We start from the raw sequence: 17,376 nt of genomic DNA on the forward strand, positions 1-17,376 counted from the left end.
GCCCTGGGTATCCTGCTCTGCCTTTGAGACAATGAAAGCTCAGATGGGCCGATCTGGACTCTTCCCCTTATGAGGTCATAAGGGGCAAGGTTACCTCCCATTTCATGCTTACATGCTCAGGTCCTATCCCTAAAAGCACAAGGGTATTCAAAACCATTAATGATGGCTGCATACCACTTAGAAGCGGCCCTGGTGTTGTGTATGCTGACTCACTGAAATAGCTCACTAGGACACTTGAGGGAATTGAGCCATGGTTAAAGTTATCAATTTCAGCTGGGCTTTTCCAACTATTGCAAGTCAAAATGTCTGATGTGGAAAAAGGTCCACTGAAGGGCAGGTCTTGGTGTGGCCATAGTAGGAAAGAAAAATCTGGCGACCGGGACATTAGTCATGTGAGCCTACATTTTCTCTACATCACAACTTATTTGGCAAAGCTGTTTTAATCTCCCTAAAACCACCTTAAGCGAGCAGAAAAGCTTGTTTTTACAAATTTGAGTTTGTTTTTCCGAATTATGCCGTTCTCATCTACATTTGCTAATGCAATACTTCCAAATGTGCATAAAAATACGTTGATGGAAACATGTCTAGTGTTACTCTTTACACTTCTTCATCTGCCAGCGCAACAGTCGAATCCCAGGGAGTCTCATAAAGACACTAAAGGGTTTTGGATGCCTGAATACGTTACTGTATTTGACGAGTTGGGTGGGAGAACGGGTTGGCACGGTAATCGTAAAGCTGCAGCCAGCTACAACGAGTATGTGAAACAAGGTTTTAGAAAATGTTGTTTTTCTGACCTTCCCCATATTTCACATTGGACGACTTGTGTGTTGAACATGAGGAACACAGAAGCAAACTGTCTGGACTGCAGACGGTTACATAAGCCTTCAACACAGGGGCTTTCTTTCCTGAAGAGGGGTTGACGACAGCTACGCTGAGAGAAAGTGTGTGTGTGTGTGTGTGTGTGTGTGTGTGTGTGTGTGTGTGTGTGTGTGTGTGTGTGTGTATACAAGTGCATTAGGGCGTCTATAGCAGTGTCTGATGATGACTGACACAAAGCATTCCCACTGTTTCTCTTAAAGGAGCTTACATGCACCTCAGGCCTGTCTTCCACCATGTCAGAAGGTAGTTTTAACACATTGGTGATTTTAGTTTATATTGTGCTCACATCGCGCAAGTTATGTGAAGTGAAATCACCACTAACGAGGACCCCCATTTTACAATTGGTATCAACAAAACATCAGTATTTGCACATGTAATCCGGGCAATGACATTTATGGGACTTGTGGTTGGGATCAGATCTTAAAAGCATAGATTTTTTGAAGTGTGGTTGTACGAGCTACTTCTCCATAGACAGTGTGGTAGGTACAGTAGATGGCGGTCTGCATGCCCCCAGTTTGGAGAAGCAGGCACTACTACCGACACACAAAAGCTAAGCAACCTCCTGCTGTGGACAGGGGGCAGCGGCAAAATGCATTTCAGACACCTCAAAAAAATCGGAACAGTTTAAGTGGACACTATATTTGGAATATTTTCAGCACTTCACCTGGCTGTCAGACAGCCCTTTCCGACGGGAAACTGAAGCCGTTATCTCTGATTTCTAAAAGCCACCAGAATCCTTTACTAAAAACAGTCATTTTACCTCGCAAAACACGGGAGTTGCTGCTCTGCCACTGCCTCCATCGGTTAGTTTGGTTGTGTTATTTTGGTGTTTTAAAGGTTTAGTTTGGATTCACTAAAGTCACCCAGTGATAGATAAGGGCTTCAGTTCCCAGTCGTAAAGGGCTGTCTGGTAGGTGTCAAAATCCATTCAACTCATTTCTTTACATTTAAACATTAGCTAGTTTTCCTTCTTGACTGTAAACTAAATATCTTTTGCGTTTGCTGAAAACAAACGTCAGTGGAAGAGGACAGGAGGCACAATTACATCAAGCAAAACCGGTTTCAATGTCCATGTGGGCACCTGAGACATGTCTCTCCTATAAAAGGTAACAGGGGTGCGCGTGTGTGTGTGTGTGTGTGTGCGCGTGTATGTATGTGTGTGTGTCAACAGAAAATCTTCGCCCTTGGGCCCCTAACCACATCAATCCGGACATAATTTAGCAATGTTGTACATATGCAGTGGAATAAGTATTCAGAGAAGAAGTATTGAGTCCCTTAACTCAAGTTACAGTAATAATACTCTGTTACAAGTAAAAGTCCTGCATTGAAAATGTTACTTTAAAAAATGTTACTCTAAAAGTATGTAAGTGTCATCAGGAAAATGTACTCAAAAGTACTCAATCTGAACAACAAGTGGACGGTGGAAGAAAAAAATCAATCACAGGATCCAAACTGCTGTGTGTTTGATGGTCTAATCATCTCAGCTGGACTAGTAGGCCGTTAAATCGTTGGCTATTTTACTTTACAATAAAACATCAGATTTTATAAACTACATGTGTTCTGTGTGCAGACATCTCGACGTGTGAAGTAAGTAAAGCCGTCAGATTAATGTAGTGGCGTAAAAAGCACGATATTTCTCTCTGAAATGTAGCGGAGTAGAGCTAGAAAGTGGCAGGAAAATAAAACACTCAAGTAAAGTAGGCTACGAGTAGCTCGAATTCGTACTTTAGTACAGTACTTGAGTAAATATACTTAGTTACATTCTACCACTGTGCATGTGCAGTGTTTAGAGGAGCGACCCGGGCAGGAAATGAGCACATACTTATGTTTTTTGCTGCCTTGTAATTACCTCGACAAACAGGCGCACCCTCTGAAAACACGCAAGAGCCACAGACGCACGACCCCCTCATCCACAGACCCGGCAAACAGCGTTCATCTTCATACATTTTATTGTCATAATATTTTCTGTCTGTCATGAGCCGAGACACACACACAAAGCTCCGGGAGCTGGGTTTCTTTACTTTTGCTTGCAGGAAAAAGAACAACAGATCTGAAGAATCTAGACACAGACAAACTAAGTCCGAGCCGCTTCACTACAAAATGAGAAGGAGGTGCAGAAGAGGACCCATGCAGCAGAATACAGAGTATATTTATCCATCTATAGCCTCAACGGAGAAGAATTCAGCTAAAAAAAATAATATGTGAGGACAACCTTTTAGGCACACGGTTATCCATTTCTTTTTTTTTGTTTTGTTTTTTACCACGTTACACTTCACAAATCAAAGCAAAGCTGGATATTGTCCAAACTGAGTCCTGATTCTGGAGGGGAGAAAACGTCTAGCGGGATAGATGAAAACAAACGAAATGCCTGATGTTCTGATGTGTATGTTGATTTAGTCTGGTCTTTGACGCCATTATGAATACGTCACCCATGTTCCATCGAAAGCTTCGAGAAGGTCGACGAAAACAATAAAAATAAAAATAAAATAACTGTTTAAGATAAGCCCAAAAATGGCATTTAGGTAAGGTTTGGTCTTTGTTCTTTTATTTTCATTTAACATGGAGTGGCTACTTTATTTTAATATTTTTTTATTTTTAGAGTCCTTTTTTTCTTCTTTTTTTTTTAAATGGGAAATAATATTTTGAAACGCATCGTCTGTATTTGTAATTGTTGTTTAGTTTATTTGGTTGTTTTTCAGCAACACGTTCAGGCTTTCTTGGCCTCCTTTTCATATTCTGTAATTATTAATCTTGATCTGTTAATGTTCCTTTTTATTTGCTATTAAATAAATGAAATGAAACCAATTTTACATCTGTAAGGTTAAACTGAAGCCACACTCAGCTGCTGCTTAGCTTAACTTAGCCAGGCTAGCTGTTTCCACCTGTTTCCAGTCTTTGTGCTAAGCTACGCTAACTGGTCCAGGCTCTTCTCTGGCACATCTCAACCAGATAGTGAACGAGGGTATTTCCCAAAATGTCCAACATAACATTTACTTAACATTACACTAGATGTAACTACTAGCCGACTACTACGACTACCAGCCAGATTTTCATGAAACTTTGCAGAAGAGTGCATCATGCACAGTAAAAACAAATCCTAATTTGATGGAAATTAACTCTAAATGTTACACTGGTTTGAATTAGTTTTTTTTAAATTGTGGCCATAAGTCTGTAAAATGTAACTGAATTAGGATATTTCACTTCAATTTGAAGTTTTTTGAACCATTTACCGTCACTCTATTGAAGGTCGTGACAATTAAAGAACAAATCTGTAAAACAACAGTGTTTTGATGCAAAACCTTGAATGAAAATGACTGTAAATGTATAATTTTTTTTACATTAAATCGACAGATTTGGTTTGGCAGTCGCCGCTGTCGGCCATTTCAACGTTCTCATTTACTTTTTTAACAGCGTGGGCCAACTGAGCCGATACACGCGGTATTTTTCACTTTCGTCAACATTGTGAAATGGGGCATTTGTGCTGCATTCACGTGGTGTCGGAATAATCAGAAAAATGAGTTCCCGACTGGGAAAATTCCCACTGCATCAACGTTGTAGGCTAGTGCGTGGACCTGGCGAGTGCCCTTCTACTTTAAAAAGTATTAAGTGTCAGTCAAACAGCAGATATTCGGAGTATTGGGCGTGTCGTTAGCACAGCAGTGGCGTTTATTAGTGAAAAGTAGTTTGTAACACTTTATTTTACGGGTCTTATAGTTTCCTATAATTTTATAAGTAAGTAAGTATTTGAGTATTAACAGTCAGGACCCGGTTTAAGATTAAACCGTCGTTATATTATATATATATGTATGTATAATTATGAGGAAAATGGGGACAGTGTTCAATTGTTAAACTTTCCCTTCATTAATTCCTCTTGAAATCACCAAATGCAAATCTAAGGCTGCAAGTTATGATTATTTTATATGAATTAATCTGCAGATTATTTTGCCAATTTTATCGTTTTTGGTCTATAAACTGTTTCCAGAGGCCGAGCTGACATCTTCACATTGCTCGTTGCCCAAAATATTCAACCTACAATAATATAATAATGTAAAAAAAAAATAAAAAATTAAAAAATAGAGGAAAGTAGCACATTTGAGAAGCTGCAGGTCTGGAATGTTTCTTAAAAAAAAAAAATTAGGAATTATGAAAATAGTCGCAGCCACTTTTTTAAAAATCCTGTTTGTTTTTTAGGTCTCAGCGATCGTAAAGAAAGAAATACATAATTTAGAAGATAATTTGGACGACACATAGATTAGAATTACTCTTTCTGGTCGATTTCATCATCAAGATCAACTTCATTATTTCACCATAGTCCCTAAATGTACGTAGAAATGCAGAGAAGGGCGTGAAAATGGAAACATTTGTTTGACGGAGGACCCACAGACCCCCTGTTTTATGCCCCCACCCCCCCCCCCCCACACACACACTTCTTAAACCAAAGTGACACCCTAGTACGGGTCTGAATCAACACATGCCTCTAGAACAACAGTCTCAAACCATCGGCCTAAAACACTCCTAAAACACATAATTCGTCTGAGTGTACCCAACATGCCCTCTGCGTTACCGGGCGGCCATCTTAGGATCCAGCGTTACAACCTCGCCATCCCCCGCCCCCTCGTATCCATCTCACAGCGTTGCCTTAGCGACAGGGTGCAGTGTTCCCAGTTTTCTTTTTTTTTTTTTTTTTTTAAAGGCCCCCCTCCAAAAAAAAATACATCACAAAAAAGGTCATATCCATTTCCCTTAACTAGCCTCGGTATATTTCTATCCACTCGCAGGTTTTTAAACTCCTAAACATGAGTCCTTTTGTCCTTTTGTCCTTTTGTCCCCCCCCCCCCCCTGCCGGTGAAGACAGGCTCGCTCGTCCCGCCTTCCTGTTCCGTCCCGCCATCCGCTCGGCCTGCGCACATGTCCAGTCAACTTTATAGTTCTGGTTCAGACAAGTTGTGTTTTGTTTTTTTTTGTCATCTCAGGCAACAGACAAAAAAAAAAAGAAAAGAAAAGAGAGCCAACCGTCTGACCCCCTGACCTCTGACCTCTGACCTCTCCCCGGTTCTGTCTCTCCTCCTCGGGTTTTCGGGCCCCTCGGCAGGAATAGAAGTGTGCGTTCAGGTCAGGGGTTTTTGGTCTGTCCCGGCCTCAGGGTGGGCGTCTGGAGAACTCGTTCCCTGTTTAGACCGGGTTATCCCTTCCGATCTTCTCTTTCTCTCTTTCTCTCGCTCGCTCTCTCTCTCTCTCTCTCTCTCTCGCTTGTTCATTCGCTCTCTTGCTTGCTCGCTCGTTCAGCCCGGACCCAGACTCCAATCAGCGTCTCCTGGAGGACAGAGCAGACATTTACTGTAGACGTGCTGAGCAACAGGAACACTTGGTCCTCACCAACTCCTGAGGGAAACATCTGTCTCTTTAGCTGCTAAATGCTCCGCTACGTTCACCCGCTAGTCGCTAACTGTCTGTCCGCTGCTGAGCAACAAGAAGCTTTTTACAGCTTCTCCTCTGAAAACGAGGCTAGGAGACTGGGAGTGAACCAGAACAGTGACGTTGCGACAGATAAACAATGAGCTGAAACTCACTATTAAGCTGTGTAAACCAGGGGGGAGGGGATGGGGGGGGTGGGGGGTGGGGGTGGGGGGGGGCTGCAGAGTCATCCGGAAACCACTCTACGGATTACAACTTTAAGGAGAGGAGTGTGGTTGTGTGAGGTACTTCTCCAGAGTCAGTGTGTTTGTTAGTCTGGATTCACCAAAACACCCAACAACAAACTAACCGATGGAGGCAGAGGTTGAGCAGCAACTCTAATGAGGGGATAGTGGTCTGGCATTGCCAGACCTTCTTTCGCAGTGCTGCGGAGGAAGGTCTGGCTAGTCCACACAGCATTCTGGGATGGGAGTAAAACGTGCTCTGGTTTATCGGCATTTCTTTAAACCGATCACAATCGTCATGGGCGACGCAAAAAAGCCAGACGGAGCCACGATGCGGCTGGAAAATCGCCTCGGGAAGGAACGTGTTTTGGTGGAACATGTATTATGCAACAGAGACTCAGATAGTTGTCTGGATTTACCCTGCAGAGACCTGAGGACCAGGAAACCATAGTCCTCAATGTGACCGATAGTCTAGCTAGCGTCTGGATTTACCCTGCAGAGACCTGAGGACCAGGTAACCATATCCTCAGATTGGACATAGTCTAGCTAGCTCTGATTTACCCTGCAGAACTAGGACCAGGTAACCTATTCCTCATTGGACAGATAGTCTAGCTAGCTGTCTGGATTTACCCTGCAGAGATCTGAGACCAGGTACCTATCCTCAGATTGGACAGATAGTCTAGCTAGCTGTCTGGATTTACCCTGCAGAGACCTGAGGACCAGGTAACCATGTCCTCAGATTGGACAATAGTCTAGCTAGCGTTCTGGTTTACCCTGCGGAGACCTGAGGACCAGGTAACCATATTCCTCAGATTGGACAGATAGTCTAGCTAGCTGTCTGGATTTACCCTGCAGAGATCTGAGGACCAGGTAACCATGTCCTCAGATTGGACAGATAGTCTAGCTAGCTGTCTGGATTTACCCTGCAGAGACTGAGGACCAGGTAACCATAGTCCTCAGATTGGACAGATAGTCAGCTGCTGTCTGGTTTACCCTGCAGAGACCTGAGGACCAGTAACCATAGTCCTCAGATTGGACGATAGTCTAGCTAGCTGTCTGATTTACCCTGCAGAGACCTGAGGACCAGTAACCATAGTCCTCGATTGGACAGATAGTCTAGCTAGCTGTCTGGTTTTTTACCCTGCAGAGACTGAGCCCAGGTAACCATAGTCCTCAGATTGGACAGATAGTCTATATTCGGCTGATTTACCCTGCAGAACCTGAGGACCGGTAAACCATAGTCCTCAGATTGGACAATAGTCTAGCTAGCTTTCTGGATTTACCTGCAGAGACCTGAGGACCAGTAACCATAGTCCTCAGATTGGACAGATATTCTAGCTAGCTGCTGGATTACCCTGCAGAGACCTGAGACCAGGTAACCATACCTCAGATTGGACAATAGTCTAGCTAGCGTCTGGATTTACCCTGAAGACCTAGGACCAGGTAACCACTAGCCTCATATGGACAGATGTCTACTAGTCGGTCTGATTACCCTGCAGAACCTGAGACCAGGTAACCATAGTCCTCAATTGGACAGATAGTCTAGCTAGCTGTCTGGATTTACCCTGCAGAGACCTGAGGACCAGGTAACCATAGTCCTCAGATTGACAATATCTAGCTAGCTTTCTGGATTTACCCTGCAGAGACTGAGGACCAGGTAACCATTCCTCAGATTGGAACGATAGTCTAGCTAGCTTCTGATTTACCCTGCAGACCTGAGGACCAAACCATAGTCCTCAGATTGGACAGATAGTCTAGCTAGCTGTCTGGATTTACACTGCAGAGACCTGAGGACCAGGTAACCATAGTCCTCAGATTGGACAGATAGTCTAGCTAGCTGTCTGTTTACCCTGCAGAGACCTGAGGACCAGGTAACCATAGTCCTCAGATTGACAGATATTCTAGCTAGCTGCGGTTTTACCCTGCAGAGACTGAGGACCAGGTAAACCATAGTCCTCAGATTGGACAGATAGTCTAGCTAGCGGTCTGATTTACCCTGCAGACCTGAGGACCAGGTAACCATAGTCCTCAGATTGGACAGATAGTCAGCTAGCGGTCTGGATTTACCCTGCAGAGACCTAGACCAGGTAACCATAGTCCTCAGATTGGACGATAGTCTAGCTAGCGTCTTGATTTAACCCTGCAGAGACCTGAGGACCAGGTAACCAATCCCATTGATCAGATAGTCTACTGCTGTCTGATTAGTAACAAAGTAAAGATCCAGATTTTCTTTCAAGTAATTTTTCCCATTAAGTATCACAATGTGGTTTTACGGTTTTAAGGATTTACCTGAATCTGGTATTAAAAAAACAAACATATTGCCATATAAGTGCTCATTGATTTTCAGCATTGCAAGACCAGGGTCTGATACATGTGGAGGTATTAGAGGAAGAGCTACCAAAGTATTAACACAAACCGTACAGCAATTATATTTTAAAATGGACTTATTTTACTTTATTGACAGTATTTCTTTTGTAAATTCTTCTATTTCACATTTATGATTCTTGACTTTTTTCACACCTGCTTTTATTTTCTCTTACTTTTTATTGTTAAGGCAAATTCCTTGTATGTGAAACCCTATTTGCAATAGACCTGATCCTGATATCATATTTAATCTATATTGTAGTGTATAATGTATAAATAATGTGTTTAAGAGGGCTGAGCAATTCATCAAATTTTGATCGGGATTTCGGCTCCCAACGATAACAAAAACAACGTATTTGAGGAAGACGATATTTTGCAAGTAAACTTTGTCTGAAGGGGAATTTAAAAAAAAAAAAAACAGAAATGTAGGGAAATTTCAGTTCTACGTGTTTTCACTTTTGATTTGTGGAACTGTTTCACTGTTTTTTTTAAGTTCAATGAGTGCAACATCTTTCCAAAAGTCAATGATTAATAATTATGATTATAATATTTTTCCAGTTTGATTTTAACATATGTACGGAGATGTAAATCTTTAAAAATACAAATAGAAAAGTTTCATAAAGACAGCTGGTCACTTTATTTTTTTATCAGACAAACGGGAGGATATATTGACTTTGTTGGGCACTATTTTCAGCGGCGGATTAATCCACATTTGGTGCTTTAGTGAGTCCTTATGGCAGCAGGACGGTGTGTGTAGGACTGAGTCAAATTAAACTACAGTGTGTGTGTTCATGGTGATGAAGGAACATGTTTTCATGGCACAGAGGAAGAAGAGATCTCAGGCTTTGATTCACACACAGTACTTGTTATAAAAGTTTATTACTGTCACTGAAGCCAAATCACAAATCACACCCTGTGCTCCATCCCTGAACCCACTTTCCCTGCCTCTGTTCTCCCTACAGTTTTATCATCTTCCTTCATCTTCTTTATTCATCTTCCAATTTTTAAAAACAACTCTTCCCAAAATAAAAGTGTCACGTTTGTGGCAACATGTGGATTCACCTGCCACGATAAGAAAGCATAACGGGGGAAAATGTTCATGTTGTGTTGTGTTGTCGTTCCACTTTACAGAAGCAAGAAAGACACACAACAAGGCGCTGTTGATGTTAACAAAAGTATTAACTTAAAGTCATCTTTATTTCCAAATATTTCCAGAACTTTTAAAGAAAAAATCTCACTCGAACGCTTTACGCACCAGAAAATCAGAATCAGTTAAAAGTGCAAACAGAAACAGGAACCCCTCGACGAAGCCTTGCCTCTGTTTTTATGGCTAACTTTGCTGAAGCTTCATCTCTGCTGACGTTTAATTAAAGAACCTCGATGGGACTCGAGCCGCTCTAGCCTACTCCGGGACATGTCTTTAGTCTCCCTCCCGCTTGTCTGTCCTGTCTCGCCTCTCTCGTCTGTCTCGCGTCTCATGCCTGTTAATTCTTGCACTTCTCTGGTCAAAGAGACACCACCGAGGGGGAGAGTCAGTAACATACTGCAGTAAGAGAATGAGCCCTACTCCTCACATCGTCATCCGACCCGTTCTGCGGTTTGTTTTGAGCGCCGGCGCTTCAGAGATCGCGTCTCACCTTCCTCCGGTCTTGAAGATGAGGTCGGCGTTGGGAGCGCCTTTCGGGTGCTGGTAGCGAGGCCGGCGCTCCCGGTTGGTGTTGGCCGGAGCCGGCCGCTGCGCGAGGGACTGCATCATCTCTGTGACACACACACACACACACACACACACACATAATATAATTTATTAGAAAAAGTGGTTTCATTTAATTTCATTTAAACGATGCAAACTGACAGATATTCTTTGAATTTGTATCGATTGACAGCCCTATTTTTTTCTATTCTTTTTTTTAAACTTTACTAGTTTTTATATACCTCTTATTATTTATTCTCTTACGTGTATATTTATCTGTACTATTTATGTATTATTATTATTATTATATTCATGTCTTTGTGCTGCTATAACAACCTAATTTCCCCCCGGGGATCGATAAAGGTCGATCTACATCTTATCTTAAAGTGGAACTATTATGCTTTTCCGTATTTTCTGTCATCATCTATGATGTTATAATGTCGGATTTTCATGTAAAATGTTCAAATAATGAGTTTAACATATTTTAGAGAAATCTTAGTGAGTGTTTCCCAACTCCAACGTGGATGTTGGTCACTCCACCCAAATTTCGTCTCACTTTAGTGCTTTACCGGTTGTGTATTATTTGGTTAAGAGGCCTTTATTGGTGATTATTTCAACGATAAAAAAAAATATATATATATATATATATATATATACTCCGTTGCGGTCAGTCTCAGGCTCTGGAGTGAAACAACACAGCGGAGAATCAGAGACTGGCAGACATGTTCACCAACTTTTGTGTTGTTCTAACCCGATATCTGCAGTGAATTTGTTTCTTAAAGTTGCTCTAGTCTCGCTTCACATATTCTAACGTATTGATAAGAGTGTAGATCATCTAGATTTTTTGATTCCTCATCACGACGCCTACACTGATGCTAATGCTTCGGGTTCAGAGGACATTGTGCCGTACCCTGGTAGTCCTCCTGCTCCTGTCTCTCATTGATGTCCAGGGTGAGTTTCTTCATCCTCATGCGCTCCTCCTGTTCGGCTTGCTGCTGGTTGAAGTGGTTCGCCGCCAGGTGGGATGACAGGGGCACGTTCAGGATCTTATACTGTGGAACAGAAACACACACACATTTACATGACACACAAAAGAGATTGAATCAACTGATTTGGGTGTTTGAAAGCTGATATTTCTGGAAGTTAAAAGATTAGATTAGATTAGATTCAACTTTATTGTCATTACACAGGTACAGGTACAAGGCAACGAAATGCAGTTTAGGTGACAGCCCCTGGTTTTGTTTTACCGCGTAAAATCCCCAAATGTTCTCTACCCTATAGCCAGTTAGATTTGGACAGAGCCAAGTTAGCCGTTTCCCCCTGCCTCCAGTCTTAGTTAGCTTAGTTTAGCATAACGAATGGAAAGAGGGGGAAACAGCTGCTAGCACCTCTAAATCTGACTTATTTTTAGGCCATTTTAGGCCTCTATTGGACAGGACAACTGATGACAGTAAAGGGGGAGAGAGAGAGAAGGGGGGGAACTACACGCAGCGAAGGAATCGAACCTGCGGCCACTGCGGCAATGACTGGGCCTCTGTACATGGGGTGCAAGATCAACCAGGTGAGCTACCCAGGTGCCCCTAAATCTCACCTATTAACACGTTAAATCCTGTTTGTTAAATCCAGATTAAAAACTCCAGTCTAAAAACGACAACTTCTGCTTTTACGTGTTTATAAGCGAGATTTAGACGTGCTGGCGGTGAATTGTGTTACCTTTGCACGGAGCCAGGCTAGTTGTTTAAAACGGCTTTTAGATGCTAAGCCAAACTAACCGGATGTAGCTTTTATATTTACCTTACTGACATGAGAGTAGGCACTAATCTTCTCATCACACAGTGACATATGAGGTGTCCAGGTCCATCCCACACACACACCCACACCCACACCCACCCACCCACCCACCCACCCACACCCACACACACGATGCTGCAGTAACCTCGTGAGGCAGCGTGTTTACAGAGAGAGAAATGTAATTTCCCGTCCACAACACAACTACACAGATATTCTTTCTTTTCTCCAAACTTTGTGAGAAAAGTGTTTTATTCTGTTGCTTGTGTGTATTTGGCAGCTGTCCTTGCAGCCGTGTAAATGCTCTATTAAACCTCTGAATCCTGCCAGAGAAACGCTGGACACACCCTGCAGCAGCACAAGCGCCAGTCTCTGCCCTCAAACCACACATTCCACCGCTGCAGCTTGACTAAGTAAACACACATGCACGCAAAGACACACACACATGCACGCAAAGACACACACACACACACACACACACACACACACACACACACACACACACCCAAGTCAATATTATTCCTGAGCTCAGTTAGACTGAAGTGAGTCTGTGTGTGTGTGTGTGTGTGTGTGTGTGTGTGTGTGTGTGTGTGTGTGTGTGTGTGTGTGTGTGTGTGTGTGTGTGAATTTCATTCAGCAGGAAGTTTCAGTACGAGGGTAAAAACGTGTCACGTATCACTATTCCACTTATCTATACTCCGTTTACATAACTGTACTACAGTTTATCTTGTTTTTAAATTAAGAATACTAGTCTTCATCTGCAGCAGCAGACACTGTTATGTTTGAAATAAATTGAATTATTCAGCTTATTTAAACTGGCTTGTTCTTGGGATTCTTGGTCAACAAACCTCATTTATATCAAATTATACATGTGTTTTTAGTTAAAAAGACAGAAATTATGAATTATTTTGACTAATAATTAAGATCAGAGGATACTGAGTGGATCACAGATGGGTAGATGTCCTAGTTTTGAAACAATTAACAACAAAAAAAACTTCAAATGCTTAAATAAAAAACCCATAAAATTCAATGAAAGTAATCATTAATTTTACCTGAAGAATGTTAAATCATCCATGTTATTTTTGGGCAATTTGGTTCAAAGAAATCAATATTTTCCGATATAAAACACTTTGAAATGGGTCAGTTTGACCCGAGGAAAACATAAAAGGTTAAAAAAAACTAATTAAATAATAAAAATCCACATAGGCAGTGGTTTCCAGCTGGCAGTTACCTGCTGCTTGTTGCCCTTGCGGGTCAGCATGACGAACTGCATGGTGTCGGAGACGTCCGAGTCCGCCTCCCCGATGCACTGCTCTCTGGAGCCCCCCTTCTTCAGCTGGCTCTTCAGCTGCAGTGGAATGGCCACGTCCAGCTGGTGCACCTTCACCGTCTCGCCGCTGCGCTGCTGCAGTGAACAACACACACACACACACACACATACACACACACACAAACACACACGTTTGTTCCAGCAGAAAACTGCCTATAGCTATATGTCCCACTTACTAGGTACACCAAGCTAAAGGTAACGCAGTACCATTTGGGGAGTCACCATTCATCAAATTCACGATTTGATTAGATTCAAGATTTAAACTTTTTCTTTTCAGCATTTACGGCAATGCCACGATGCCAAGAGCTATTAGATGAAAGAAGGGTACTTTTCAACAGTTTACAGAGTTTACGAGGTGTTCATGAACGCACCATTGGCCAACACATGTATGCATCATGGAGTCGGAGACCACATTCTTTACCTTTGTTGCTTGTTTGCACAACTCACTTAATGTTTCCACCAAATACTTCAGGGAACAAGAAAAAAAAAAAATGCTGAGGAAATAGCCAATCCTGTGAAAAGTGACACCCCTGTCTAATATGAAATCTGTAGTAGTCAAGGGCCCATATGAACATTGAAACAAGTTGTGCTTACTGTAGATAATTGACTCTCCTGTTCAATAAAACATTTCCTCTTATTGCACTTTCAATGTCAGCGATGGAAAACAAAATCCACAGTCCTTGTTTTGTGCAAAGATGTATTGAAGTTTATCTTCCTAAATGTTTTTTTAGCAGTCACTGAGTTAAGACAAATCAAGTGGATATCTTCCAAAGTTCCTACTATAAACTTTAGTATATAAACTACATATATATATATATATATATATATATATATAAACTATCCTTCTACTGAAGCTCAACAGGGAAACACAAAGGGTCAAGGTTAATCTTTCTTGTCATTGTACAATACAGGAAAATGTATAATATGGAATGAATAAAGAGGAAAACTAAATTATCTTGTGTGTGCGTGTATGTGTGTGTGTGTTGGGTGACCATACAGATGTTTTTTTATCTTTGTCTTATATTTACAAGGTAGGTACACAGTTACAAGACAATATATACAGTACATGAAACAAAAGAGAGGTCATTTTGTCCTTAAAATACTTGATTTGATTAACTCAGACAGCTAAAGCCACATATAAGCCTCAGCATCACTTAAAGAGCATATAAGCGGTGTTTCAATGTCCAGTATGAGCAGGGGAAATGATTACAGCATGAAAAACCTGTCTCACTGGTCATATAGACACATATTTCAGGCAAGACTTGCAGGTTTTTGAGCCTGTCCTTTAACACATTACCATACACACTGTGCAAGCTGTTCCCTGCATTCCCATAAGAGCCGACAGGTGAGGCGTCATACCTGCAGGTTCTCCAGCATCATCTTGTCCAGAGCCTGAATGAAGTCCTCGTCCTCGGCGCAGGCCACGTGCTTCAGTCCTCCGCCGCGGATGGTCACCTCCTGCACACAGGCAGCATCTTTACACTAACGCCTCTTTCTTGTCACTGAATTTCATCTCTTATCTACAGCTCTTCATATGGACGTGTTTAATTCTTACATTGTTCTCCTCATCAGTCTCATTTTCTTTATTGGAGTCGGTCAGGTAGTCGGTGTTCTCTTCTTCCTCTTCCTCCCTCTCCTCTTCTTCGTTCTCTGACCCTTCCTGTGGAAAACAAAACAGAGTCGGAGCTTGTTAACTGACTGGGAGTTTAGCAAATAAGAGAAATGAATATGTGATAATTGGTTTCATTCAAAATGTTATACAGGAAAGTAGAATCCAGGTCCAATATAAGGAAGAGTCCTACGTGATCACAGACAGAAATCCCAGGTTTGGAACAATGATGCATGAGTAGACCTGTGTTAGGATTATCTGTACCTGTGCAGGCTTAATTGACCCTCTAGTAAGCAGTGGGAATTTATATTTGCTAAAAATGTGTTTGATTCATGTTAAGACTTTTACATTTTTGAAAAAACTTGACCCCATGTTGATGATCCCTGTCATAGGCTGTCTTATTACATTATCTGGGTCTTATAATCGTGATATAACCAACAGATATATCCTGGGATTCATTCAAAAGTTTGTTTGAAGAACTTTGTAGCGCAATTAATATGTTACATGCCTTTGGGGTGGGAGATCTGGGTTCAATTCCCACTGTGATTCATCAACCAATGTGTCCCTGAGTAAGACACTTAACCCCTAGTTGCTTCAGAGGCGTGCAGCCTCTGACATATATAGAAATTGTAAGTTGCTTTGGATAAAAGCGTCAGCTAAATGACATGTAATGTAACGAAAGAGAAAATTTTATTGTTAATCGCAATTATTTTGGAGACAATTAATTGAATAGTTACATTTGGAATTGTTACAGCTCTATGCACGAGCATAGATCACGCTGCACTGAATCTGATGTGTTTGTTTATCTTCACCAGTGTCAAAAAGAGCTTACAAAGAAATACTTAGGGGCATTAGTAGTCCAGTTTGCACCTGGACAGGCTGGCTCTCGTCCTTTCTCGCTAAACTGACTTTGCCCATTTTGAACTTGGCATGTTCATTTGGGGACGGGCAGATGAAGTACGCTCAATTTGCATTTGGGACAGCGGTCTTCTGGTAACAAGACTCCAACAAAGCCCACTGAGGCAAATTTGGGGTGTTGTTCATTTGTCTTGTACTGCCCTGGATTATTCTGACCAGAGTTGGCTGAGTTGTAAGATTATTTTTGATAATTTATAAGACAAAAAAGCTCCTTCATAAAAGGCGAGTAATCAGTTACTTATGCCCATCCCTGAAGACTTCAGATTAGACTCTTTACATGTCACACACTGTGTGATTTTATCTGCCGACTGTCAGGCTGGAAGAGACCCGACCGTCGTTCTTTGTGTCCTTTAGTTACTTGCTATGCTCTAAATACAGTGCCAGAAACCAGGTGAGCGAAGAAAAGCAGAAAAACAAGATAAGGTTTTGGAGAGTTAGGTCATCATCACAACAAAAGAAAAACCCACATCCTCTTCCTGTTCGTTCATTTCACTCTCGTTGCCCGACTGCTCCTCAGTCTCTGCACCTCCCTCTTCGTCGTCATCGCCATCGTCGTCCTCCTCATCGAGAACCTCGCCTTCGCTCATGGCACTGGAGCGACCGTCCTTCTCCATGGCCAGACCTTTGTGAAAACACACACAAGTGACATGTGAAGATGAAGTATAACTCTTTTAAGAAAACCAGGAATAAATTAATCTCCAGAGCACATGGTACTCGGCATAAAAACAGGATTTAGAAACAGTAATCTGATTACACACAGGTGGTTATGACAGATTATATCATAAATACCAACAAGCCAAGCTCAACAAAGGCTTCATTTATAATTAGAGCAAACATCCATTTGCTCTATTTATAGCTATTAATTGTAATTAGTGTGTTCTCCTGCATTACCGGCCAACCTAGATGAGAATAAGTGCGACCAATTAAAGAGTGTAGTTATGCAGTTGTGATGACGGCAAAAAATGAAGTCAGGCAGGCGGCCTGGAGTCGAGGATCAGGTCTTATGTGACTTGGTGACTGAGGAATGCCAGATCCTGGATAAAGTAGAAAAGGGTAAAACAATGGCACCACTGTTTAGCTTAGGGTGCCTCATCAATCACTTTATTTCTCTCACACACACACACACACACACAGACACACACAGACACACACAGACACA

At 41.9% G+C, this 17,376-nt stretch overlaps 2 protein-coding genes across 20 annotated transcripts in view; one reads left to right on the forward strand and one right to left on the reverse strand.

The window, feature by feature from the left end:
- Positions 1-17,376, forward strand: part of nrcama (neuronal cell adhesion molecule a) — a 1,100,153-nt gene that overhangs the window by 960,825 nt on the left and 121,952 nt on the right. The gene's annotated exons all lie outside the window — the stretch shown is intronic.
- Positions 6,106-17,376, reverse strand: part of LOC116673002 (regulator of nonsense transcripts 2) — a 22,990-nt gene continuing 11,719 nt past the window's right edge. Inside the window, exons 15-21 of one of the 5 annotated variants that reach the window (XM_032505071.1) lie at positions 16,685-16,839; positions 15,246-15,350; positions 15,050-15,148; positions 13,592-13,762; positions 11,483-11,624; positions 10,520-10,640; positions 6,106-6,193 (exon numbers count right to left, since the gene is read on the reverse strand). In XM_032505071.1, the coding sequence (XP_032360962.1) occupies positions 6,184-6,193; positions 10,520-10,640; positions 11,483-11,624; positions 13,592-13,762; positions 15,050-15,148; positions 15,246-15,350; positions 16,685-16,839 (803 nt within the window). In that variant the 3' untranslated portion in view covers positions 6,106-6,183. Of the gene's footprint in view, positions 6,194-9,742; positions 10,641-11,482; positions 11,625-13,591; positions 13,766-15,049; positions 15,149-15,245; positions 15,351-16,684; positions 16,840-17,376 lie in introns of those variants that run through there. The other 4 variants (XM_032505070.1, XM_032505069.1, XM_032505073.1 and 1 more) reach the window with 4 other exon arrangements.

This window comes from Etheostoma spectabile, chromosome 23, assembly GCF_008692095.1.
Source record: "Etheostoma spectabile isolate EspeVRDwgs_2016 chromosome 23, UIUC_Espe_1.0, whole genome shotgun sequence".
Taxonomy (NCBI): domain Eukaryota; kingdom Metazoa; phylum Chordata; class Actinopteri; order Perciformes; family Percidae; genus Etheostoma; species Etheostoma spectabile.